Source organism: Jatropha curcas, chromosome 6, assembly GCF_041381405.1.
Source record: "Jatropha curcas cultivar XTBG-Jc1 chromosome 6, XTBG_Jcur_1.0, whole genome shotgun sequence".
Lineage (NCBI taxonomy): Eukaryota > Viridiplantae > Streptophyta > Magnoliopsida > Malpighiales > Euphorbiaceae > Jatropha > Jatropha curcas.
In genome coordinates, this window is record NC_143156.1 from 29,344,471 (window position 1) to 29,372,177 (window position 27,707).

At 30.8% G+C, this 27,707-nt stretch overlaps 3 protein-coding genes across 6 annotated transcripts; 1 reads left to right on the plus strand and 2 right to left on the minus strand.

The window, feature by feature from the left end:
* The first annotated feature begins 5,671 nt into the window (after nt 1-5,671).
* On the plus strand, nt 5,672-10,752 carry LOC105646368 (arginyl-tRNA--protein transferase 2). 2 transcript variants are annotated; one of them, XM_012232222.4, is made up of 7 exons: nt 5,672-5,999; nt 6,415-6,453; nt 6,764-6,914; nt 7,292-8,419; nt 9,087-9,229; nt 9,305-9,390; nt 10,327-10,752. In XM_012232222.4, the coding sequence occupies exons 1-7, from the start codon at nt 5,858-5,860 to the stop codon at nt 10,441-10,443; spliced, it is 1,806 nt and encodes a 601-aa protein (XP_012087612.1). In that variant the 5' UTR covers nt 5,672-5,857; the 3' UTR covers nt 10,444-10,752. The 2 variants fall into 2 exon arrangements, with proteins under 2 accessions (XP_012087612.1, XP_012087606.1); XM_012232216.4 differs by having other exon boundaries at nt 5,673-5,999; nt 9,087-9,390.
* A 1,183-nt stretch (nt 10,753-11,935) lies between these two features.
* Nucleotides 11,936-16,154, minus strand: LOC105646356 (protein yippee-like). Of its 3 annotated transcripts, none has more exons than XM_012232207.4 (6): nt 15,764-16,154; nt 15,555-15,680; nt 13,615-13,658; nt 12,458-12,566; nt 12,327-12,382; nt 11,936-12,225 (listed from the first exon to the last, which is right to left on the minus strand). In XM_012232207.4, exons 2-6 carry the CDS (start codon nt 15,648-15,650, stop codon nt 12,141-12,143), a joined length of 390 nt encoding a protein of 129 aa, XP_012087597.1. In that variant the 5' UTR covers nt 15,651-15,680; nt 15,764-16,154; the 3' UTR covers nt 11,936-12,140. The 3 variants fall into 3 exon arrangements, with proteins under 3 accessions (XP_012087597.1, XP_012087594.1, XP_037495846.1); XM_012232204.4 differs by having other exon boundaries at nt 15,793-16,147; XM_037639918.2 differs by lacking the exon at nt 15,764-16,154 and having other exon boundaries at nt 12,458-12,657; nt 15,555-15,675.
* A 1,222-nt stretch (nt 16,155-17,376) lies between these two features.
* On the minus strand, nt 17,377-19,582 carry LHCB4.3 (light harvesting complex photosystem II). The gene is made up of 2 exons (XM_012232201.4): nt 18,817-19,582; nt 17,377-17,870 (listed from the first exon to the last, which is right to left on the minus strand). The coding sequence occupies exons 1-2, from the start codon at nt 19,336-19,338 to the stop codon at nt 17,553-17,555; spliced, it is 840 nt and encodes a 279-aa protein (XP_012087591.1). The 5' UTR covers nt 19,339-19,582; the 3' UTR covers nt 17,377-17,552.
* Nucleotides 19,583-27,707: the final 8,125 nt, after the last annotated feature.

Below are 27,707 nucleotides of genomic sequence, written 5' to 3' on the forward strand. Positions count from 1 at the left end.
TTTCGATTATTGTAATTGACACCTATATTTCAAATTTCCTTTTTGATAATAATTTTTGGATAAATAATTATCTATTTCGTTATCTTTAATTATAATGACAACTTTATCCTTTTTATTTGGCATTTTATTAATTAATTTGTAAAAACATTTATAAAACATTTAACTCTGACAAATTATTTAATTTTTTTAATTCAAAAAGTGTTGATAAATGAAACTCTGTTCACTATTTTTAGTTCATTAATTTAAAAAGTATCTTATTAATTTAAAAAGTATCTTTTTACTAATAAGTGTCTATGAAAATAATAAATTCAAAGGATTAAATAATATTATTATATTAAATATGAAAAACTAAATAGTATAGTTATTAAACTTAAATCAGTCTGATAAGTTAATTTAAAAAAATTGAGCCATTTTTTAATCAATTAAAAAAAATAAAATGAATGAATAATGATCAAATCGGTCATTTGCATTAATTCAATGAGATGGTTCAGATTTATTGACAATTATAACTATTATTATAATTAATTCAAATTAGAATTACTTAATTGATATATATTTTTATGTTTATATGATATACTGATTTAACTATTGACCATTAAACCAATGAACCATCCACCCGATCTTTTAGTCAAGTCAACATTTAAAATCTGGACTAAGCTTAATATTATTGCTAAATTGTTAAATATTACAGGATATTTTAAGACAACAATTCACTTTTGTATAAAAATAATAAATAATTAACGAGATTAAAAGTTAAGAACTAATTAGTATATTTATCAAATAAGAACGACGGAATTATGATTATGATTAAATTTGAGGGACTAAGTAGGTATTTACCTTTAATTTTTTTTTTTTTTTCATAAATGTGTTAGATTAGGTTATAAAACAAAATTGCTTATATTAGATTATACCATTGATTTGATGTGTTTTGCCAATTTGATGATTCTGGTGCGTTCACTTAGACTATTATATTATTTCATTGCTTGTTCTAAAAATAGGATAGTGCCACCAACTTGTTAAGATGTTGTATAAATTATTGCATTCATCATTTGGAAATTGACTTATGAGTTTTCTTCTTTTTCTATTCTGAATAACAAGACAAATGATGTTCCTTCACCATGAAAATGATAACATGTGAAGTTTTATGTTTGTTTCACAAATAAATTTAATTAAATGATTTAATCCAACAAAAACATTTTTAAAATTTGATAAGTTCATTAAAATTGATTGATTAAAATTGATTTAATTTATATAAATATTTAGTAAAAAAAATATAAACATAAAAATGATGGTAATTCTTAAAATAAAAAAAAAAAATTAAATCTCTGATTGAGGCAAATGCAAAGTAAAATTTCCGTGAGAGTTATAACTTGTTGGCGGTTGGGTTGAGCAAGGTTGAAGAGAAGCGGTGATGGAGCCTGGAAGCAGATTATCCGTGAGCCAATACAAGTGGCCACGTTTAGGAGTTGAAACTTGAAAATGTGGAGTACTTAGGTCTTAATAGTTGACCTTGACCAAGTATATGAAAGTTCTTCTTGAATGGGTGATTTGTAAATAATTCTTTGATCACATAGGAGAGTTCACATTTGCTGAAATTATATATAAATTTAAAATTATATATATTAAACACTCTAATATATAAAATTACATATTTAATATAAAATATTTTTAATTCATTTAATAAATTTTTTATAATTATAAATTTCATGTTATTTTTTAGTAAAAATAATTAATAGCAAAAAATAAGTATTTAATCTATGCAGTTTTATAAATTAGAATATCCAATAGAGTAATTTTACAAATTAAAGTTTTTAGTGACGATAAATTTAAAAATTGAAACATTTATTAGAGGTGTATTTTTTTTAGTATAAGAAGTGCTGATTCATAGATTGGGCCATTCAAATTATACATACAGCCATTGTAGAAATATACTGGAGTGTCAAAGGACAACAATTTTACAATTGTAATTCTCATCAATGTAATAAACATCATAATTAAATGTCCTACTTTATCTACTTTAAGAACTTTAAATTATTAAAAATTAGATATGTATTATCATTAAAACAAATGCATAAATATAAAAAATTTTAATATTACATAATAATATTTGATAAAAGAAACATTGAATTTGTAAAAGATAAATAGTATATTTTTGAAAAAAAAAATCACAAGGATTACTTTAACATAAAAGCATATATATATATATATATATATATATATATATATATATATATATATCATTCACTCATGATAGTAAAAGATCTTCACTGTCAATTATCACTGGGGCCTTATCTATTCTTTAAACTTGGGCCTCGGAGTGATTTACCATTTACTCTTTTTTTTCTTTTTTCTTTTTTTTTTTTTAAACTACTGGTATCCGAACTCTATTACTAGAGACCGCCTAATCCGATTAAGTTTAGTCATAGTTAAGGCTCATCGCCCTTCCTTGTTGGTTTGTTTAGTGGGGATTGAATCTGATAGTTCTTCTCACATACCCAACCTACATTACCAACTGAACCATAATCCATAGGTCCCATTATTTTAATAAGAGTTAATTGTAAATTTGGTGTCTAAACTTCTTAAAATTTTTCATTTTGGTGTCTGAACGGAAAACATTTGCAATCAAGTGTCTGAATCATAAAAAATTCATCAATCATGTTTCCTGACCACGTGGACAACCGAATTTCCAAATAGGATTATTTGGATCCACTCATCCAATTAAAAAAAAGTTGACACGACGTCAACTCAGCTATAGAGGTGACAAGAAATAGAAGCATGTGAAAATCACGTGACTTCCTTAAAGTCACAAATCAACGTATTCTTCATCTTTCTTCCTTGATCTCTCTCTCTCCCTCTTTCTTCCTCAATCTTTCTCACCCCTCAAATGCCACAGGCAATCATTACATGGACGATGCGGTTACTCAACAATCTATGGCAATTTGGAAGGCAGCACTATTAAGCAAATTGCAATGGGTTGGTGTTGATAGGACTTACAATCTTCGATTTTCTATTTTGATTTTGCTTCTGAGATGGGATTAGAAGAGAACACAACCTCGCATGTGGAAGGTTTTGATCCTTTTGTTCTGGGGGAAATAGCTTCTCAACATATTACAGCAGAGACATTGGGCATATTAGCGGGCCTCTTCCATCTTAGTGTCCGTTCGCCCTGGGTCGTGATCCCGCAAGGGTGAGCTAACTCCAAAAATCTGTCCTCATTTCTTAGGCAAGATTTTAAGTTTCTTAAAGTATTTTGTTGGCTCTTTTATTTTTATGATGGATTATGAGCTTTTATTTGTAACAAACTCTCTTCTTTTTACTCTTTTATTCACTTTTTGTATTCTTCCTGGATATTCTATTGGCTCTTTTATTTGCATGGTGGATTATGAGCTGTTGTTTCTAATAAACTTTATTCTTATTACTCTTTTATATACTCTTTCCATTTTTCAATATGGGTGATTATTTTCTCTTCTTGGTCTCCAATTGATTTTGGGGCTTTTGCAGATTTATTATTTCTCTTGTTTTTTGGGGTCTTGATAGATACATTTTGCCTTGAATTTCTTTAGATTTTAATGAGTCCTATATTACTTTTTCAAAGTTTCGTTAAGGTAAGATTTGATAGATTTTTCGAGTTGGGAAATAGATTTTTCTGTGATTGTGATTTGATCAAATTTAAGAGAAACGATGAGAGGATAAACAAGAAAGGGTCAATCGCCTTTTAGATTTAAGGGGTAAGAGAGATTAAGGAAGAAGGCGTTTGTTTATGCTTCTATTCTCAGTCAGCCTCTACATTTAAGTTGATGCCATGTCAGCGTCTTTTAATTGGGTGAGTGGATCTAAATCGTCCTATTTGGAAATTCAGTTGTCCACATGGACAAAAGACACTTGATTTATCATTTTTTATGGTTTAGACACTTGCAAACGTTTTCTATTCAGACACTACAATAGAAAATTTTAAGAAGTTTGAACATCAAATTTGTAATTAACTCTTTTAATAACGAATTAGAATGATTGTATTATCAACTATAAGAAATAGTACCTTAATTTATTTCCCTAAAAGTGTGAAGTTGAAAAAAAATACCTAATGCTATTTTAATTTTTTTAAAAGTAACATCTAAATCAAATAAAAAAATCCATGAAAAATTGATAAATTTAAGGGAATGGAGAGGGTGTTTGCTAATCTTCTGAGTAATAATAGGATTGGCTCAGCTTGCTAACATTTAAGAAATGAATCAAATTTGATCCTAATTAATGTGACTAAGCTCTTGTATTTTTTTTTTAAATGAAATTCATTAATACTAATATCAAGAATTACAAATAAATATATAAATCAGACATAGAACTTTGTTGGCTAATAGAGTTCACTGATCTTCTAACGAAATAAATGAATCTATCTCCTTTTGAATAATAAAATTAAAACTAAAAAATATAATTATTAGATCTTTCCGCTTAGAGTTGATCTTGACAAAATATATAAATCTTCATAGCAGCAACTAGTCCGTTAATTGATTTGGACGTCAAAATAATAACTCTTCTGGATTTTCTATAACTGGATTGTTTTTTAACAATTTGCAACATATGACGAATACAGATGAATTTTCACCGCTATTCATCGATAACATCAATGGAGAAATAAGCCGCACTATCAGGTTCTATCGATCGAAGATCCACACCTGTAAATCAAGATTTAAAGTCTCTAACCAAATAAAATCATATATCATAATTTTATTTAATAATAAAGACTACCCTCATAAAAAAGGAACAAAAAGAATTTCAAATATGGAGATAATCAACCATAACAAAACAAAAAAAATAGATTTATTATAGGGAAAACAAATCTAAGTTTATTGAAAGAAAAGAAGATTAAAAGCCAAAAAAATAAAAAAAAAAAAAAGATGAAGGGGAAGAAATAGTAGAAAATAGGCGGTAGGGGCTACCGTTGATAAAAAACGACAGCCTCAAACTAAAACTAGGATTAGAAACTAGAGAGAAGAAATATAAGTTTATAACTAGGATTAGAAACTAGAGAGAAGAAATATAAGTTTATATAGCGCCGACTGAGCTCTTGTATTGGTTCTTAACATTGGAAAAAGTGACTCTTACAATAAAGTAATACCAAGATTTATAAATAAATGGTGTTAAATCCAATAAAATTTAATTAATCTTGTGTAATAATCTCTCTGTTGAGTAATGTAGGCGCATTAAATAAATAAATGGTGATTAATTTCCTCTAATCAAAATCAAGTACCCTTTGTCAATTAAATTAGAAGTAGTCTTATAAGTGTTCTCTTATATTTGAAAAATGAGAAGTATACATTACAATTTTCATCGATTTAGAATGTTATTCCTATTGTTTAGTTCGCCGTGCTGTTCAGTCTCAAAATGAACAAAAAAAAACGAGCACCTTCCATGTCCCCGAGGATATCCAAATTCAACAGTGCATGGAAACTATTAGTCGTTCAGACAAATCCAAATACAACAACACTCGCTTCAAACGACCTCTCCCATGTCGTCTCTGTTGTCGTTTTACTTGCCGATCGTACTACTACTCTAGGGCCCTAAAGTAAGAATTGAAGAACCGAAGGGACTTCAAAGCAAATACCCAAAACTTTCCTATCAGAGAAGTTTTTCCGTTTTATATGCGTCTCTGTTAGTCTGTTCTCTTATTTTATCCATTTCTCTATTTTTTACATAATAATTTAACGCGCAGGAGTGGAAAAAAAAATGTTAGTCAATTGCTCAATGGGCAGGGGACATAGAAGCGGTGTCGTTTTGATGCGATTGATCGTGAAAACATGTCGATGAAGAGCTGGTAGATAAAAGGAGAATCTAAATAGAGGAGAAAGAGAGAGGCAGAGAAATGGCTGGAAAGATGAGAAGAAGCGAAGCTAGCTCTAGCAGTAGCAGCAATAGTAGAGGAGAAACCGTGGTGGTTGATTGCGGCCGTCGTAGGAGCTCTTGCGGTTATTGCAGATCCAATGGTCGCACCAGTATTTCTCATGGTTCGCGTTTTTCTTTCAGTCTTCCTGTTAATTTAAAATGTGGATTGCTTAATTTATTATTGGTTTGCTTGAACTTCTTTGGTTTTAATTTGTTTCCTTTCGTTTATTTCAGATTGCTTTTAGATTGTTAGATATTGATTGAAATGATGTGAATTTGGGATTTTATGTGAGGAATAAGTAATTAACAATTAAAACTTGGATTAGCGTGACTTCTTTTTCTGTTTATTAGCTATATTTATAGCTATTTGTTTGATTTAGCAACCAAATTACTTGTATATCCATGCCTAATGCTCATGCTAAGTGAACTTTTAAGTTAGATCAGTTCCTTCAATTAAGTTTTCAATTTGCAATCAGCTGATCATATTAACTAGACGTCAAACTGATGATTTTTGTTTTCCTGTTATGTGTTTTGTAGGTTTGTGGGCACACAGCGTTACAGTTGATGACTATCAAGGTATTTTTTTTATCAGCATTTTCTATGTTGTTTCATTTCTCTCTCTCTCTCTCTCTCTTTTTTTTTTAACTCATCGAGCAGAACCTCTATCGCCCCCTAATTGTAGCTGGTTAAGTATAATGTTGTAAAATTTTATATTTGTTTTTCACCTATGAACATGTTAGGTGTTTCTTCAGGTTTTCCTGATTTGTTTTTATCTTTCTTTTGCTCTGCAGCTTTACATGATAGCTGTCAGTTTATGTATTATGTTAAATTTGATGGAATAGTTTTATTTGATTAACCCCTTTTCAATGCCATGCTCATTTGGTAGATCTTCTTGATCGGGGATGGAGAAGATCAGGTTGTTTCCTCTACAAACCTGAGATGGAAAAGACATGCTGCCCCTCTTACACTATTCGCTTGAAAGCTAGTGATTTTGTTCCTTCCAAGGACCAACTCCGTGTCTTTAGAAGAGTGCAGAGGTATGTTACCTTTATCTCAGTTCATTACTGATTCCAGTTTAGTTCTTTAGATTACAGTTAGTTCTCACATGATATGTAAAAGTAATTATCTCATCATGGCTTTGATAGAAGATATTGTTGGTTTGCCCTTTGTATGATCTTAACAAAATGTGAAATGCTGAATCTATACAAACATAGAGATGCTCACTAAGAGTAAAGAGTGTATTTCCAACTATCTTTCATAGAGTTGCCAATATAGGAGATTTATTTTGTTGGGAGATGCTCGAGTTATTCTTCAATAGCCTACAAAATTTCTAGCCTCATTAAATTTTATTCAACAAGATTTTGTTTGATAAAATTTAGTTGCATACTGATTACTGATAATGCTAAATGCCTAGGCTTTTAGATGGCACACTGGATATGAAAAAAGCAGTGGAAGATGTAGAGGATCAGAATAGTTCCAAAAGTACATGCAGCTGTGCCTGTCATGAAGTTTCAAGCTCAGAAACAAAGGAAACTTCATCTGTTAAACACGAGGAGATGAATAATGCAGAGAACATTGCTAATTATTTGTCAGATCAAGTTGACAATGCAATCCATACATGGGCAGAAAGTGGGGAGTTCCCTTGCAATATACAATTACCAAAAGCTTCTGTCAAACAGGTTTCACAAGCCAAAAGAAAGCTGCTAGTTGAAGGAGCAGAAGAGCTCATGTATTCTAGCAACATTGCATTTCAAATAGTAGCTTCTGTACGGCGTGCTCAATCAGCTGGAAAGGATGCAAGGCATGGTTCAGGAGATGATACTCTGTCTCCTAAAATTATTGCAGAAAAGTTGGCTGCTTCTTTAAATCAGTTGCCAGAAACTAGTGGGTTATCGATCAGGGCTTGCAATGGACACATCAATTATTATAAATCTACAACACAAGCTTCTTCTAGTGAAGGTACTCAAATTGTTTCTGGTTCCAAAGAATCTGCTGCAGGATGTAAAAGAAAAGCCTGCTGTATGAAGAAGAGTGTCAAACATCCTCAGGGGAAAAGGCGGAAGCTAGAGATCCGTTTGAAAAGATCCAGTTTTGATCTGGAAGAATTTGAATTGTATAGAAGATATCAGATGAAAGTGCATAATGATACGCCTGATCATGTTTCTGAAAGCTCATACAGGAGGTTTCTGGTTGATACTCCCCTAATTTTTGTCCCACCATCTGGCGATGGTAGAGTTCCTCCTTGTGGATTTGGCTCCTTTCATCAGCAATATGTTATTGATGGCAAGCTAGTTGCTGTTGGTGTGATAGATATTCTTCCTAAATGTTTGTCTAGTAAATATCTATTCTGGGATCCAGATTTTGCCTTTGTATCACTAGGCAAGTATTCAGCCTTGCAAGAAATAGGTTGGGTGAAGGAGAATCAAGTCCATTGCCCCAGTCTTCAGTATTATTATCTTGGGTATTATATCCATTCCTGCAGCAAGATGAGATATAAAGCAGCTTATTGCCCTTCTGAGCTTCTTTGTCCACTCCGTTTCCAGTAAGTTTTTCTGCATCTTGCAGATGACCATTGGAGCATGAGTCTTTCTATTGACTTTGTAGATTTTGTAGTTATAGGAGTGCATGTTTTAGATTGATCCTGAGGGCATTAGCTAATAGCTATCTCTTAATTTCCTTGTGACATCTGCTAGCTTTCTATTTAACAAGCATGCTTGGGTCCTGTTCTAAGATGTCATAACATGGTGATTCTTCAGATGTATAATAAGCTAGAGTACCCAATTCTCCATCCAAACTTATTTTTCTCTAATCAATTTGTGGTATATAACCTGCCAATAAAATAAAATTTAGGTCAAACATTTCTGAGTTTTGCAGGTCTATTTCTCATTGGAAACTGATAGAGTTGCAGCAAAGAAACTAAAACTTGGAGGTTAAAAAGTTTGGGTTAAGTCTTGCATGCATAACTCTCCCTCTCCTGGTCAAGCCTGGTCAGCTTGAGGGCTAGAGAATATGTCTTAAATAATTCAAATCTGACAAAGATTTGAAAGCAAAGGGATTAAACAAAAACTTTCTGATTTTGCCAATTACACTCTCCGCGTATCCTGAAGTTCCATTATTCTTGGTCCATTTGTTAAATATCTATGTTCTATTATGAAACTAGTCAGTCTTTTTGTGAGTCAAAGTTTGACGAACTGATATTCTATCTTCAGGTGGATTCCTTTTGATATTGCAAGGCCTTTGCTTGATAGAAAGCCATATGTTGTCTTATCAGACTATGCACTTCTAAAAGATGGAGACTCTTTACCACTTCAAGCTTCTGAAAATTCCATTGAAGTGCAGCATGATGACAATGGTGATGATGATTCAGATGATTTTCTAATAGATGAACTGATTCAACCTGAATCTGAAAGTTCTGATGATGAATCAGGTCCAGAATCCAGTGGTCAGATGTTGGAAAATGGCGATCTTGGTGATATTTTAATTGGGTTAAAAGGATCCCGTGTGAGATATAAGGTACATAAAATCTTTTTCTCTCACTTATGTTAAAAATCTTTGTCCGATTTTGGGATTATAAGATGCTTTTGTAACAGTATGCCCTTATTTTAATGATGTTAAATCTGCATCTTCCACAGTAAAACCAGTAATCCTAATAGATATACACGGTACATATTGCTATTTTTTCAACCATCACCTCACTTGTTTTCAGTATCTAGCTAGCATGGAAGTTACATGTGTTATTTTGCCTCACAATAATAGGATTATGATAGCTTTCTCAATACTATCTAAGATAACTTATTGAATCTTTATACGTTTAGTATTATGAGTCCATTAAAATTCAAAATGGTTAATTTCTTTATCCCATTTGAGAATGTTCTAATAAATTGTAGTTTCAAAGTATTTTTAGGACTATATAATTGAAAGTTCATAAAATAAGGATCATTAAAATTGATTTTGAAAACAAAGATCATAACTTACACATGCTATAAATATAGGGAATGCATAGTAATTTATACTAATGGGTAAAAATTGACATTTCACTATTTCAAGACTATTTAATAGAAAATCTAACAGATAGATGTAATGATGGATGGAGTTGAAATGGAAAGACTTTTAAATTAGTTTTTGACAACACATGGTTTGATTAGCATATTTCATTATAATAGAGAGAATAACAGTAATTAACCCAAAATTTAATTAGGAAATTTATAAATTGAATCAACAATAATTAAAATAAAATAAGCCAATGGTTTCACAGTTATAGAGATATTAGAAATTAATATTTAATAGTAATACATTAGGAAATACTTTGTTCTTAGAACGTGGAAGGATAATTTAGAAATCTAGCAAAAAATTAAGAATTTTTTTCTTTTCTATTGCTTAGCACTTTAGCTCACTTTCATATACTCCTGCAAATGTGAATTTTCTCACTTTGTCACAATTTTCTTCAAGGATCTACAACAAGCTTTTGGCCCCCGTGAAAGAAGTTTCTGGGACTCTCAGTTGCATAGATATAAGAGGGTTGTTGGTGCAGAATTGTCTGAGCGAATGGTCTATTTGCTAGGGTGATTCCATTTTTCTATGGGTTTATCTCACATCAGAGATGCTTATACTGCCACGGGAAGCTGGAGTTTTCTGCTGAGTGAGTCTGGTTGTCATATTGGAACGTCATGACCATTCCCACTTCTGCAGTTTGTACATATGTGTTGTATTCTCCAGTTCCCAAAATGAAATGAAGGTGAATGAGTAGTTTGATATTTGTGATCATTTGAGGTCTTTTCAGTTAAAGGGCTTTTTGCCCTTCCATGTTAGGATATTAAATGCTCTCTTCATAAAATTGAATTCTGCAAATAATAGAAACTGCTTACTTTCCGGACTCTTTGTTGAATTCTTTCCATTATATATACATATATTATATATATATATATATACATACCCAACCTTGTGCATATAATGACAGGTAATGTTTAAAGTAACATACGTAACAACCATGTTTATATTTTGACATCAATGTTCATTCTTATTATATCCAAACACAATCTTAGCCATTTCTGCTAGAATTTGAACCCCTTCATATAGATTATATAGTTGAGGCTTCACTGATTTTTTGTAAACTTGGTTGCATCTTTCTTTGAATCTTTTTTCGTTTCTCTTTCTTTCTTTTTTCTCTCCGGCAACTTTCTATTTCAGGCCTCTTGAATTTGTGTTTCATTGTCGTGTTAATTGTCTTTTTAATGATGGATTATGGTTGATCTTCAAGTAAGAATTGGTAATCACTAAGCATTATAGTTCTTGAAGACGCTGGGTAGCCTTGATTCTTTTGCTAATGGTAGTCTTATGCTGACTCTTTCCATGTTAACTTGTAAAAATTTGATGGAGCGACTAATATTATATTTGTTTGAAATAAACTACTCCAACTTTATAATTCGAAGGATAAAGTTTCACAGATCCAAAACTATAAAATCGAGGACCGTAAATAAACCAAGCCACTCATGAATTACCCCGATAATTCTAATGGATCGACTCAAATTCAGGTTAGTATATCAACGCTCGAGCTTGAGCTCAAATTCAGATTAGTATATCAACTAAGCTCGAGCTTGATTTTTGAAGCTCTAAACAAGCTCGAGAATAACTTTTGTGAATCAAGCTTAAGCTCAACACAGAGTAGCATATTGGATAACAAGGCAATAGGTGAGTTAAGCTCGAGACTGAAATCAAGCTCAAGCTCAGCATCAACTCAACTCGGATAGTTTAAAAGATTACCTGATCTTTCGAGCGTCATTTTTCACTTCCAACTTCTTTGAGAGTCTTTAGGCTATAAATTTATAATGCTGATATATAATTCTTAGCCCTCATTTAAACTTTATTAAAAGTCATTATTTAGTTTATTTTCAGAAAAAAAAAAAAAAAATGTCATCATTAGTTGAAAATGGTGGTAGAGTGAGGCTTTAATGATACAAGTTGACCTAAAGCCATCAGAACAATTTCACATTTTTACTATATGGTGGTTAACCAATTATTAATCAAGAGTTGCTAGACAACAACTGAAACTTGAATCATGTTAACATGAAATGTCCTTTGAAACTGAGTATTGACTAGATAAGAATCAACAAACAAACAATCAACAATCCAATGTTTTGAAGCAGGTTATTGACAGCATGATCAGTGACCCACCGAAATGAGGAATTCAGTTTTCCTTGTTCAAAGAGTTAAATTAGAACATTAGGGGAGAAAGGATGTACAATTGGAAATGAAGCGGGTTCGAATCAAACATCATCTGCATCGCTTCCACCAATATGAACTTCATGATTCATCCAATAACTACTTCCATCAGGACCAGACACCTTAAACCTGCTCAACAACAAAATCCTTATAGCCTTATTTTTTATTTTTCAATAAAAAAATATGTGATCTTAATTTACAAGATCACTTCAATCTAGTTATCTACTGACCGCTCAAGAACAGACTTTCCTTCTTTGTACTTCTGGCTCTTTTCATGTGCAATCTCCTGAAAGAAATCATCAAATAACTAAAGATAAACAAGGAACATTCATAAACCATCAAATCTGTCTCCTTATCTTACATATTTCCAACCAACAATTGATCCGCATCCAACACAAAATATGTCAACAACCGTATGGATCCCAGTCATCATCATTCTATCTTCTTTCACTCCCATTGAAACGTTCACTCTGCCAAACAATGGAAGATGATTGAAGCTAAAAGAGCATAAGTATGAACATACAATGCCTTTTAACTTGTTGTCAGTTATAAACCACCTGTCTGCATAACCCATAACCAACATAGTTTACCATTTAGTCCACTAAAGTACATTACCTGCAGCTTACAGCATCATGTCATTATAATTTCTCGTTCGGTTCAGAAATACTGGGATTGCGATGGCGTTTAAAGCATAAAGAAATCAACACTTGAAGAGGTTGATGTCTATTATCTTCTTACTTTGAATCATTAAACAGGAAATAACCACCTTTTAACAAGAGCATATTCTTTATTTTGTTATTTATCGCTACATTTTTTGTATGCCTCTCGTGCAGCAGGTTATGCCCCTTCTAGCACTACTTGAATTATGTCCACCAAGGGGAAAACCATAATATCAAGCACGTCCAAGACGGACTGTCATCAACAAATGTGGGGATTGCAAAAATTTTAAAATTTGACTACCGAAATCACTAGCATATTGACCAAGGATCTCAAATTCTTACAACTTTTATCCATATTAATTTGATTGTTCTCCAATATATATATATATATATATATTGGAGAGCCACTTCAAATTAATGCAGAGTTGCAGCTTAACCCTGCAAAATTAGAAGCTGCAGTCCAGAGCCAAGGCAGATGATAACTGCATACTTCCAACAAAGCTCAAGACTGACCCAAAAAATGGTTCACATGTAAATTTCTGAGACGTAAACCATCTTCAAAAGAATGAATTGAAGGCATGTTTGGCAGGCCTCAATGAAGAGTACTGGATGTGATGAAATGAATGCGTAGATCATTGTTCTATTGAATTTTTGTTGGTGATATTCCAATACGTTTCGATTACATTCTACCAAAACATGCACTAAAAACTGTTTTCAGAATGTACCGGCACAAAATAAGTTATTGGCATGTTTGACTTTGTATAAGCAAGCCCAAGGGTTTCGGATCAGCATTGAGTTACATAAAAATGGAATTGAAGAGAGTAATTATAAGAAGTGCCGAAAATAAAGGAAAACTTACACCTTATTGAAGAGATAAGCTTTCCCATGCCTGCTGTGGAAGGACTGAATAAAAGAACACAGGCAAAACACAGTCAGAACACTTGCTTCCTACAAAAACTCCACATAAAATTTGTTGGACAGTATAAAAATGTGAGAGGCATCATAGGTAATCGGAAAAGAAAACATATACTCTACCACCATCGAAGCCTCATATTAACATTAACAGAAAGTTAGAGTAGCAGTAGTGTGATCCCAAGTAAAGTCTATCTCCTTACGGTGCAACCACATATAAAAATTCACATGAGGGGAAACTACAGTAGACCTTGTACAAAGACTCAAGTGAGGTCAATATAAAAGTTGGACACCTCATTTGAAACAAAAGTCATTGGATTATGGCTCTCTCTCTCTCCCCCGGAGGATAATTCTTCCATGAGCTGTAATGATAATTTAAACTTAATTTGCAAGTTCCATCCATGGAACTGATTCCCAACGAACAAAAGCCTCTATTAAGCCAAGTGCCTTGTGTAAATCAGATTATCATGAGGAGCCCATTATTTTCAACTGTTAGAGCCTTCACTGGCAAATAAGGGAAGCTGAGCAATGAGATCAAACCACCTTGCTCAACTATGAGGTATATTGTTCATAAACCACTCAGAGAGATGCTGAGATAAGAAATTCGAGCTTCCAACACCTTCACATTTCCACTTGCCCAGCAACTCTATAACCATTGGTTGCACACCAGATAGGGAGACCTTCAGGAGATTAACTTATGCTCAGGGCCATGCAAGGTCATGCATACAGATGGAAACCAGTCCACCTTGGAAAATTGACCTAAAACTCAAGCTATTGGGCTATGGTTTTTCTTTTGCATGTGTCTTTGCTTGGTCCCATACGAGTGATGTAATACTTACTCACACATGCAACAGAACATACCAATATAGGCATGGTGAAGATATGAATGTAAGAAAACAAGTTTAAGAAGATGATGCAATGGCAATTATGCTTACACAGACAGGTGCAGTCAGGCGTTTTCATTAGCAAAGATAATTTTTCCACGTTTATTTCACACAGTACTTAAAACATCAATATTGATATACGATATTTCTTCTGAAATAAGGTTTAGCAATCATAGTCTTGCCATCTCCTAAAATGCCCTCAATGCATAATATATGATCATCACAAAGGGCAAAAGCAGCCAAAGGCAGTACAAATAAACAGAAGACATCAATGAACTACAAGCAAGCTTATCGATCATGAACCACAAAATACAATTTCCATGAAAGATTGTACAAATGGAGATTCTCTAGACTCAAGATTTACATGTTAAGTATGTATGAGAACAATCAGAAATAATGCGAAGTATGACTAAGACCCAGGAATCAACAACAGAAAACACAACTTTTGCAACTGTACAAAATAGAGATTTTGTTTGCATCGGATTCTGATATTTATTAAATACAATCAGAAATAATGAAAATTATGAAGAGCTGCTACAAAATATCCAACTAAGATCCCTAATAACACAATAAATGGTCATTGTTCATCAAACCAAGGAAAAGAAATGATATCAAATTTGAATAAAGTCATAAACTTTTATTCCTCAATTTATCATCAATTAAAAGTCATAGCTTAATCCATATCACTTTCAAATGTCAAATCTACCCATCGATACTCCCAATGAAAAATGTTATGAAATTACAATGAGTAATCTCCAAAATCCCATCTTTTTCAGAAAAACATTCAATTGATTCTTCATTTGTAACAAACAAATTCCCTCATGATCATCTAATTGAAGTCTCCAAAACATCAACACATAACAATCTACAGTTAACCCGATACTACTGAAAAAAGATCAAGAAAAACAACCAAATTCATAATACCCAGATGACAATTCCCCAAATTATCACCAACCACTATAAAAAGAATCAATCAAAAGTTAAATAAAAATAAAAATCAAACCTTTGAAACAATATCTTCGTAAAGAGCAAGATGGGTTTTGCAGTGTTTGCAGCTATAGATCTTTCCTTCAAGATTCACAACAAACAGCCTCCCCATGTCCTCGAAAACAGATTCTACCACAACAATCTACAGACAAAATATGTATTAAGTCAACAAAGAGATATGAAAATTCAGACAGACAAAATCCAAAAAAGGAGCAAGAGAATTACAATCTTAGAATATTTGGCAGATTGCTTACCGTCTTCCTCTTTCCCCTTTCTTGTTGTTCTCCTAGTCCTGCTGTTGTTGCATGGTTTGCAAGGAAATGTGGATCTAGAAGCTAATCAATACTCATTTTTCAATTTTAGATTATTTTTCTTTTCTGCTAAAGTGGAACCTGACAAGACGTGTTTCCTACGGGTTTTTTCTTTTTCTGAATTTTTTTTATCTTATATGTAATAAATTAATAACTAATCATTTGTTGAATCCAACCCAAAAAAACGAAGAAACTGACGTTTCAAGTGATTTAAGGTTTTTTTTTTTTTTGCTTTTTGAAAGTTGTTGGAAGTAATTCAATGCTTGAACAAATCCATTTTCAAGATTTTGATTTTGTGAGTGATTTTCATTTGGTGAGGTTGCAACTTTTCAATCCCTTTAAGCTCTTATCGTCTTATCTGATTGAAAATCCTCTATTTCTTAGGAAGTATATGATTCGGAAAGATACACTTTCAAAATAATATCTATAATATAAATTATAAAATTAATATTTAGAAAGAAAATTACAAAAAGATAATAACATTTCAAAAGTAAATCTAAATGTGTTTTAGACAATATAATAAAATTATAAATTAATTGCACCTAATCAGAGAAGTGCAACTTTCCTGACCATTTTCAAAAAAATTATTTATCTTATATAAGAGAAATTTAATAATTTATTTCTCGAACAGTAAAATTAATAATATACGCCAAACACTCGTTAAAAAATGATGCTTCTCTAATCTATTTACTCTCAACTCAACATTACTTTAGATTAAAAAAAAAAAAAATTTATATACATGAGAAGGTAGGAACTTCTATAAGTTTAAGATTTTATATTTCCCTTGGTAATTTTATTGGGTGCACATATGTATAGGTGGTTACTCTTTTCTTATAAATTTAAAATGTTTTTTTCTACTAATTTCATAAAATTCCTTCTTTCTTTTTATTGAATTAATCACATGACTCTATTAGTCCATTGCATAACATTCTTTCCTTTTTTATTTTTTTTCTTTTTCAAGATAAAAATCTTACGTACAGTTCAAGCCCAAGCCTAAGCCCACTTCTGGTCTTAGGTCACTAATTGAAGTTGCTAACCCAGCCTGGGTCCAAATCTTGCTAGTTCCACCACAATGGGCTTTCACACGTTAGATTATCCCCTTTCTAGTATTCTTTCCAAAGAATATGCTTGTAATTGTAGGAATTTTCATTAATTTTGCAAGAAATATTTGAAGAAGATAGCTATTTTGTTCCTTTTTTTTTCTTTTTAAAAAATAAAAAATCCTTTTATTTAGTCTTCGTCCCAAAATATAAATCGTTTTAGGATCTTCAATATTTCAAAAAATAATAAATATTCTTTTTTTCAATTATATATTTTTTTGTCCCTTCTAAAAAAATTTCTTTTATTTATATCAAATAAAATATAATGATACAAAATAGGAGTAATGGTATGAGATAAATAGTAATTTGGTAAAATTACTCTTAATTTTATAATTTAAGGAACGCAATTGCTTCTTTGATCCTCGTACAAAAAATTTAAAATGATTTATATTTTGAAACAAGGGAGTATTAAATTCTCAAAACAATGTATAAAATTTACGATCATTATTTCAAGAAAATTAGCAAGTAATCAATTTCTATGTCCATGTAGAAAAAACATTAAAACACAAATAAATGAATCCAGCACCAACATGGGCAATAGATACACATTAATTAGACATAATTACCACAATTCAGAAATTAAGAGGGTGATTAAGAAATTAATCACTGATTGAAGGTAGCAAGAAAGGCAATGGGTCCTTTCCCAGTAAAAGCAGCTTGAAGACCAAAAATAAGGAAGGCCACCATAGCTAGCCTGGAATGCTTAATCTCAGCTAACTGAAGGTTTTCTTTCTTTTCAGGATCAGAAGCTAAGCCAAGAGGATCAAAATAGCCACCTGGATATAACCTTTTCTCTGGGTCAAGCTCTGCATTTCTCTGGAACTCAATGTATCCAATCACTAACACCTCTATCCATATCAATGTTGTCAAGTTGAAAGGAAGTGGTTGCCCTAGGTATGATGACCCCTCAACTAACTCTACCTGAAAATACCAAATTATCACACAATAAAAATAATATATAGTACCGAAAAAAACCTGATCGCCCAGATCCCATTTTGAATACAAGAAAGATATCTTTCGGTGCTCGTGATTATTCATTTATAAAAGTTTTTTTTCATAAATTAAACTCCAATTAACTTTATCGAAGTGTTTTATTGAATTCAAATATATCTTACAGTTCGAGTCATTTTTCATAAGTTAATTAGTAATTTATTAGTTGATCAAAATATAAGAAATTAATTAGATTTTACAAATTTGTCACAATAATTGTCATTGTCATTATAGTTTTTAGCATTATATTGCTATCAACATCGGTGTTGTTGTCAACAAAATTACCATCACAGCTCTATGCTTGGATAGCAATTGAACACGAAGAAGAAAATTTTGTGGGAGTTAAATGGTCATGACCAAGAAAAAAAAATATCAACCCATCTGTACGAGTATATTGTTCATTACTCTAATTTCAATTTCTTCATGTACCTAAAATTTTGACATTTTATAAGACAAATTAATACAGAATTATTGGTTGCTCTCAATCTTTTCTATACACATATTATCTTCATCAAATATCATATAATAGCCATTAATGGAAAATAGTACATTGGTTAAAAACATTTTTAGTATAATTTTTACATTTAAAATACTTTTAATAATTACATTATATTACAATTCATTTTATGAATCATCAAACGTAATCTAGCTAGAAAAATTCTAAAAATATTCGTTAGAAAAAAAATATATATGTAGCATTGGTACGTAAGTTTAACAATCTTAAAATCAATGTAATTACATTAAAGATTATCAACCAAAAAAATTTATTTTAAAAATTATTATAAGTAATTAGTTAATTCATAATAATTATAATAGTCGAATATAACTTTAGAAGCAAGAGAATACGTATAAAATTAACTCACGTACGAAAACGTACCTTTCCTGCATCTTGCCATGCAACGCCAGTAAGAGCTTCAACAGCAATGGCTCCAAGGGTACCCAACATTGCCCATCTTCCATGAATAACTTCACATTCTCTAAATCTCTGCAACCCAAAAACCTCTGAGTAAGGTTGAAACGGCGTCGATTTAACCTCTCCAGGGTCAATTCGGACACCAATAACATCACCAGCCTCATTCTTTGCTAAATTCTGGTCCAAGGAGTCAAGTTCAAACTGCAAGTACTCTACAGGTTTACCGAGCCCAAATGGGTCAAACCCACGGTCTCCGACCATAGTTCCATCGAGCCATTCCGGTGGGGTTGCACCAGGAAACCATACTAGTCGATCTTCATCGTTCTTGATCACCGGAGCTTTCTTTGGTGGCGGAGGAGGTGATTTTTTGGTTCCAAATCCAGGAAATCCAAATCGAGCTTGGATTTTTCCTACGCCTGGTTTTGGGTTTAGGATTCGGGTCCCGAAGAAATGTGATGCGGCGGCAGCGGCTGTGGTGGAGGCCATAGTTGTGCTGGATCTATGCAGGTGGTGGAGCAGGGAAACTTGGTTGTAACAGAGGTGGTCCTATATATATATATATATATATACACACACACATATACACACAGTATTAAAATATAAATGAAGATTAATGGTTTGATTCATATAAATGTTAATTTTGTTTTATAAATTGTTGGTTAGTGAAGTGAAGGATGTGAAGGGAAATAGATGGGGCCTTATCTTTGCCTTATCTATTAGAGGGTGGTGTTTGGTTATGGATGGTTGATGGTCTCTTCACCTTGTTGTGGGGTTCTCTTTGTATGGAATTTATAGTGACAAGGTTTGGTAGAATTTAAGGATACAGTTACGTGTTTTAAATAAAAAATAAAAAAACAGTGGGAAAAAAACATTTTATTAATAATTGTGTTAAGTGAAGAGTTGCTGATAGCTGATGGTTGATAGCGGTTAGCTGATTATTGTTTATGTTTGGTAAAATTTTAGTAGCGGTTGCTATTAAAATATAAAATAACTATTATAGGCATAATTATTTTTATATATTATGATATGTAATGTATATATGTGTTTTTAATTTAAGATGAATATATGATTTTTTATTTTAATGTATTCTATAAATAAAAATATTAATTAAATTTTTAAAATAATATTTAAAAAATTTTTTAAATAATTATAAACAAAATTATCTTTAACAATTATTTTTTTATGAAGTTAAAGAAGTACAAAATAATACAAATACGAATCGGCTACCAGCTCATACGAAAAAGCTCCTAAAGGCAGCTTATAGAAACAGTAGCTGATTTAGACTTCTATCAGCTATGAGTTACTACTTACCAAACACATACAACTTAGCTGTTGAATATGAAATAGCTATCAGCCGCATGAATCAACTAAACTAAACGCTCTCTTAGACTCTGTTTGTTTCAGTACAATAACTTGCAGAAAAATATTTTTCACAACTTCTTATTGTTTAGGGCACTCAGGAAAATAAGTCAAAGGAAAATTAAATCCTTTTTAAAGGAAAATCACTAGTTATTTTCAAGAGAGTGAAATATTTTCCGAACATTAACAAATTTTATAAATCTATATTTTTTTTTAATTTATTAATCATCGTGGTCACTACCACCAGTCACCATTTACCACCGACCATCATCACCGAACCCCACCACCAGCCATTGGCAGCCATTATCACCGGCCACCGATGATTTTTTCACAATTTATATATATATATATATATATATATATATATATATATATATATATATATATATATATATATATATATATATATATATTTTTTTTTTTTTTTTTTTTTTTTTTTTTTGCATTTTTTTTTGCATTCTTCTCACATTTAACAATAAAATTTTTAAATTAAAAGATTTCGATTATTATTAATTTATTGTCTTATGAAATAAAACCTTAATATCTTTAACTAATTTTCAATATTACAACTAAACAACAGAAAATAAGTCATATGGAAAATATTTTCTTAAAAAATATTTTTCTGCAAGTTATTTTCCTACAAGTTATTTTACGGAAACAAACGAAACATTAGCTCATGTTCCGCAAGTGCTTCTTAGGTAGTATTTGTTGTCTTGACTTTCCTCCTATTAAAACAATTGATTTTATCCAAAGATGCTTAATCTAGCATATCTATTCTTCTTACATGTTAGCAAATAACTAATTGTTTATTTTTAAAAAAGGGAATATAAATAACTATTATTTAAAAAATTTACTCATTATTACTTTTTTTTCTTCTAACTACACAATAACACTTATAGTCAACAGGATTTCTACTCGAGATCTCTCACTCTTCATATAAGTAAGAAGACCAATCAGATCACACCATATTACTTTTTTTTTTTTTTTCAAATAACAAGATACTCATACACTTATATATGCTAACTATCCTTCTTAAAAGTTTATTTGGGTACATGAAATTTAAATATTTCATGGGTTTTGCAAATTTGTGGTTTACATTCCACCAACTGAATAACATTAAGTTTATTGGGTGTATATACTTGTGTAAATAAAGTCTTTCCATAAAAAAATAGCTACATTCAATTAATAATGTTTTAAAAAATTGTTTTGGGCAATTTCAAAAAAATTGGCTCAATTAATAAATTGACTTGCTCTTAATACTTATAATTTTTTTCACATCCGAGGCAGAATTTTTTAAATACCAAGCTAAAATATGAAAATAGATTTGTTATTAGACGCATTCTTTGAAGGGATGATTTTTTTTTTTTTTAGAAATATAATTCATTAATACTAAATAAAGTATTACAAATATTCAATTAAACCAGATATAGAACTTACTATCATAATTAATAGAAAATTTGCTGATCCTTCAACAACAAAATAATTATTTATATTCTTTTGAATAATAAAATTAAAACTAAAAGAAACAATCTTTGATTTTTCCACTTGAAGATAACCTTGATAGATATAAATTTTTATAGTAACAATTGGTCCTTTAATTGATTTGGACAATAAAATAATTTCTTCGGATCTTCTATGGTTGGATTTCTTTTCCAAAAAACTTATTGTGTATGACTTATACGGATGAGTTCAAAGCTACTATGCGTTAATAGGAACATGTCACACTATCAGGCTCCATTGATAAAAAATACACATCAGTAAAACAAGATCTAAATTCTTTAATCAAATAAATCAAATATCATATCTTTTAAGAACAAACCTTTATGAAGAAGGAACTAAACCCTCACAGAAGAGAGAAAAAAGAACTCCAAATATGAAGACAAAGCAATAATAATAAAAAAACAAAGAAAAAATGAATCTATTAAAAGAAAATAGATTTGAATTTATTAAAAACGAATAAAAAATTAGGAGCGAGAAGAAAAAAGAAAATAGAAAAGCAAATTGAAACAAAACTAAAAAAAAACAAAAAACAACAGAACTACATATTTTCCAATCGGATTAAAATAGGTCCAAACAAGATTAATCCTAATTTTAAATTCGGATTAATATATACATTTTATTAAGACTGCCTCCTCAATGAAACTAATTATGTGTTACATAAATTAATTTAAGCACTTAAAAAGTTAATTAAGACGGAAAAGTTATTTTGGGCTCAAGCCTAAATGTCCAAAACTCAAAATCGCTAGCCCGATAAAGCAGACTTCGGCCCTCTCTACAGAGTAAACAAAGCTAAAACGGACAGCTGAACGGTAGGGAAAAGTTCTCATCCTACATGAAAAGCCTTCCTCTGTTCAGCCCATGGGCGTAAATGAGCCGAATTGAGCTCGAATCTGCCAGACTCGAAGATCGGCTCAAAACTCAATGAATTTAAAATTTTTAGGTTCGAGCTCGACTCAAGAAAGCTCGAGTTCGACTCGAGGACTCAAGTTCAACTCGAAAAACTTTAAATTCGAGTTCTGCTTGAGATTGAAATAAACATAAAATAATATTATATAAATATATATAAAAGTCGACAAAATTCGAACTTTCAATAACATCATTAAATTTAAATTTGACTCGTTTGAAAATCCATTCTCTTGCTGATAAAGCATTCTTCTAAAATAAAATCAGAATAAACTACGTAAAAATGAATTTAATACCACGAAAATAGAAGATCATTACTTGTATCAATCAAGTATTATACTTTACGAACAAAATTGTATATTTTATGTAATTTGGTAGAATTAAAGATAGGGTGTAAAGTAAAAAAAAAGAAGAATGATGAGATGAAGAAAAAGTTACGTGTGTTATGTCGAAACATGTAGGCAGAAAGTGGAAGGATAGTGTCACATTGGTCGCAAGTGCCACGCCCTAGTGGAGGACAAGTGCCACCATCATCATCATTATCATCTCTAATGCAAACCCTAAAAGCAAAAGTTTAAGGGAAAAAAGAAAGAAAGAAAGAAAGAAAGAAAGAAAGAAAGAAAGAAAGAAAGAAAGGTACCCTACAATTCCTACATGAAGCCAATAAGCTCTTGGCTTTGTTGCTTTGTAAATGATGGTAATTATTAATTAATATCATGATTTAACACATAATTTAATCTTCATCGTTGATATTACAATGATTTCCAACTCTAATTAATCATTTCTAATTATAATAATTTTAAACCTGAGAGGACATTTTAATAGGATTTTATCACCTCAACAAATTGATAATTAGCATTTGATTAAATTAAGCTTTATTGAATTTAATTAATCAAGATCTCTCTTTCCTTTCCCATTTTCTTCTTGTTCTTCAAAATTATACAAGATAAATTTATCTACCAAAAAACAAATATGGTGATCAAACGTGGTAGTACTTATGACTCACCAAAACTTAAAACATCTCCATCTAAGGAAGGAAAATTTAGGCACATTTCCCATCTACCAAATTTGTATTTTAGGAATGTGTTAGGCAAGGAAAACATTGGTGTGACATTAGATGTGCCAAAACCATTAACCGATGAGAATGGCACAAAATATTTTAAAACCCATTGTTGGTTCGAGAGACGGAGGAGGCTAGATTAACCGAAAGATTGAGGGGAAGTCAACAATAGATTATACCAATTAGACATCTATTTGTCTCCCAATTTTCAGGCAGCAAGCAAAGTTAATTCTCAACAAAGCAAAATATCAACAATCTAATGATAACACTTTTCCTATTCCAACACCTAGTTGAACAATTAAGACAAATTAGTGAAGTTTTTATCCATAATTTTATATTAGATTAATGAAATTAATGATTGCTGGAGGTGAAGGAAGTCTAAAAAGTGCTTTTAATGTTGGAGCTAGCTAGCCAAGCAAGAATGTGGGATTAAAAGACAACAATTTTAAGTGGGGTTATGTCTCTAATTCTACTTGATTAGAGACAAAGCAAGCCAACCCTAAAAGATGCTAATTAGGGAATTTGGCAGGCAAAATCAATCACAAACTATTTAACCACTAGTTAGTATATTAATTTGGGTTTGGTAAGATTTTATTCTCACTAATTGTCTCCAATAAGAAAGCTTCCAAGTCTATTGGTGCAAATCTTGATCATATATCACCATTTATATGACACTCTAGCGAATTTCACATCGACTAAGTACAAGATGGAAATAATGTATATAAGTAATAACAAGCCTTAAACTAACAAAATGTGTTTTCGGTTATAAGGTGGTTCTAGCATAGAAATAAATTCGTGCGGACTAGGCCAAAGCAGACAATATCTTGCTAAGCATAATATGTAATTATAAGATAGAAACTTTTTTGAAATTGTTTAAATTATTTGGTGGAAATAAAATTTTCTTTTACATAATAAACCAATAAATGTCTATGACTATATTGTCTAATCAATGTAATTCAAGCTTTTGGTTTTTGAATTGTATTTTCAAATGAAAATTTCCAATCTTGGCCTTTCTTTTCACAACACTTTAGTTTGAAATTTTGTTTGGTAATGAAGTTGGCAAAAGAAGGGTTAATCAACTTAGCAATATGGACACAGCTGATAGGCCCAATTAGAATATTCAATTTAGTATAGGCCTTAGCATTATCCAAATCTTTGATTTTTCCATTCCCTTCCATCTTCAAAGCTAACTTTAATTTTAGGGTTGGCTAAATGTTAAATCAAACAAGGGCCAGCATAGAATAGAGGAAATGTGCTCAGCATGGTTTGATTAATATCCATACAAATAACTTATTTCATGAAATGAAATACCTAAATTTGTGATTGGTAAATTATTATATATGTAGAAATTCAACCAAATTTTAATGCCACAGCACTATGTTCTTGTCTTTAGTGTGTCCAAGAGTTTCTACTTTTTAATAGTTGTGTTTTTTTCAGATTGTCAAAACCTCACCCATGCTCTTTAATTTGCTTCCATAGACAATTCTGAATTTGGTTTGCTAGTTTTATTCTTTTAGCTTGTAAGAAAATTTTAGAATTTATGCATAATATTAATATTAAGTGGGTTCGAAAACAAGTAAAATAAGCGATTATAATTTAATAAGAGCATCTATCCAACGTGCTTGTCTTCAAATTTGGAATGATATCCCATTTTGTTGGAATTTTTCTGTGTAGGATAATGAATTATGATTTTCCTTTATTTCGTAAATTATTATATATCTTTATATAATTTCTCATTCATAAATATATGTATATATAAAGTTTTGGAGACACATAGCCGTACTTGCAGGCCCTCCATAGCCAACATAATTGGAGTATTGGTATAAGCAACTTGCTCTGGAATAGCAATTACTAGTTGCTGAAAGTGATGCCTTATCGATCATTTTCTGATACCAAATTATTTTTTAGCTCATACATAGTGTGAAGAGACGTATACTATCAAGAGAAAAGATGGGTAAGGGTTTTCTTTTTCTTTTTCTTTTTTTCAATTTACAAATTTTATATATAAGAAAAAAATAATTAATCGAACAAAGTGGAAATTTGCACTTGGCAACTTGGGTATGAAAGCTGTTGCTTTTCTTTTTCCAAAGATTATGGCACCTTTCCATTTCACAAAAAAAAAAAACAAAAAAAAAAAAAAAAAAAAATAATAATAATAATAATAATAATAAAGATTATGGCACCTTTTGGAATGTGGGCAGAAGCCCAATCTTATTGTATGATAGTGCTTATTTCTCTAATGCTTAATCTCATTATATAGATGTGATGGATTCGTCGTCCATGTGTTGTGACATTAATATATCTTACCAAATTTTTTTTTTCTCAACACAAAAAATAAAAATAATCGAATAAGAGCAAATCCTTAGATAGTTTTTTTAAAAAAATTTAAATATGCTATTTTTTAATTGTATAGCCTCCTAATATTTATTGTCGGTACACTATTTAATCTTTTTATTAAGTTTACTGTTAATTAGGAAGATCAGCTAATAATATAATTGGGACAAAATTGAGTAATTATAAAATTAAATTTGCAAAATAGAATGGGTTGGTTAGTGTTCTTAATATAACCGCGTGAATAAATAATAATTTAATCTTTATTTAGACATTTTCTTGAATTATGTAATTAATGTTGGTTGGGACGAAGTGATTAGAATTTATTTTCCTTAATTAAAATTCTCGGATTTAAGCTTTTGATAATGAATTTGTCACGTCGGGAGAATTATACTTGCATAGACCTTATAGTACTTGAATATGATATAATCAGAGCTTAATAGATTTCGTTGATTATATATATCGAAAAAAATAATATACATTAATTAAATACAATTCGCTAGTAATATATTCAAAAAAAATTAATATATTGGTTTATTTAAATATAATAATCTTAATCATCTATTTGGAAATTTAAGTGATGGTTGGTGGTTAGCTTGTTGCTCTCAAAAAACAAATGAAATGCAGAAAGTGAAAAAGAAATGTTAAGTTGAGGAGGGGAGACTCGTTTTCACGAGTCAGCGTCTGCAGGCATTAATGGAAGAAAGCACACGTGCAATCTCTGACACACCCATTCGTGCGAAAGATGCGATTGGGATTATATTGGAAACTGCGCTTCACCCCTTCTCAACACTTTCCTTTCTGCCCTTTTTATCTCTCTCCCACACGTGTGTTTCTCAGACCTCGTGTCTCGTGACTCACCGATTTGACTCCTGTCCCCTGCATCATCTTCTTATACGAAACTCAACTTCTTCTTTTTCATTCTTTTTCTTTTTTTTTAATCAGCAAGTGCCCATTTACCCTTTAGACATGTATTAAGTAACTCTTTTCGAACTGTAGTGCTACAGATATTTCTAGTATTTTTATTATATATTTATCGAAAATTGAATTTATATTTTAAATATTATATAAATTGAGGTCGTTTATTATTTTAGTAAAATATAAATTTTTTGGTAGAAATATTAAATTTATGAAATTCCAATAGTTTTAAATTATTTCAATTTTTAAGCATTTAAGAAGGGAAATCAAATTTGAATTTTCCTCTTAGATTATATATATGCACTTAACTATCACCACATTAAACATATGATTGAGATACAACAATAAATTAATGCTTTAAATAAGTTATTTTAACTGTAAAAATAGGAACTAACTTTTCTTTTTATCAGCAAAAAGAAAAATAATTTTTATTAAATTACTATTGTTCCGAAAAAATTTAATTATCAAATTTATTAAAACTCTTCAACCACCTCTAAGGACGTTTCTTTTTTTGTAAAATCCAATAGATTATATTCCTTGAATCTGACTCAATGATCAAAGGTATATTCTTATAATAATAAAAAAAAAGAATAATTCCATACATAAAAATAACAAAAAGTTCTGCTTCATTAGAATTTAAAATACCAACAGATTAATAAAAAAACACAAACCATCAACCCAGAAGAATTTCTTAGAACACCTCCAATACCCGCTAAACCTAATTCCCCTTTAACAGCACCATATATATTAAATTTCAACTTTTCTACACAAGATTTCTCTCGAA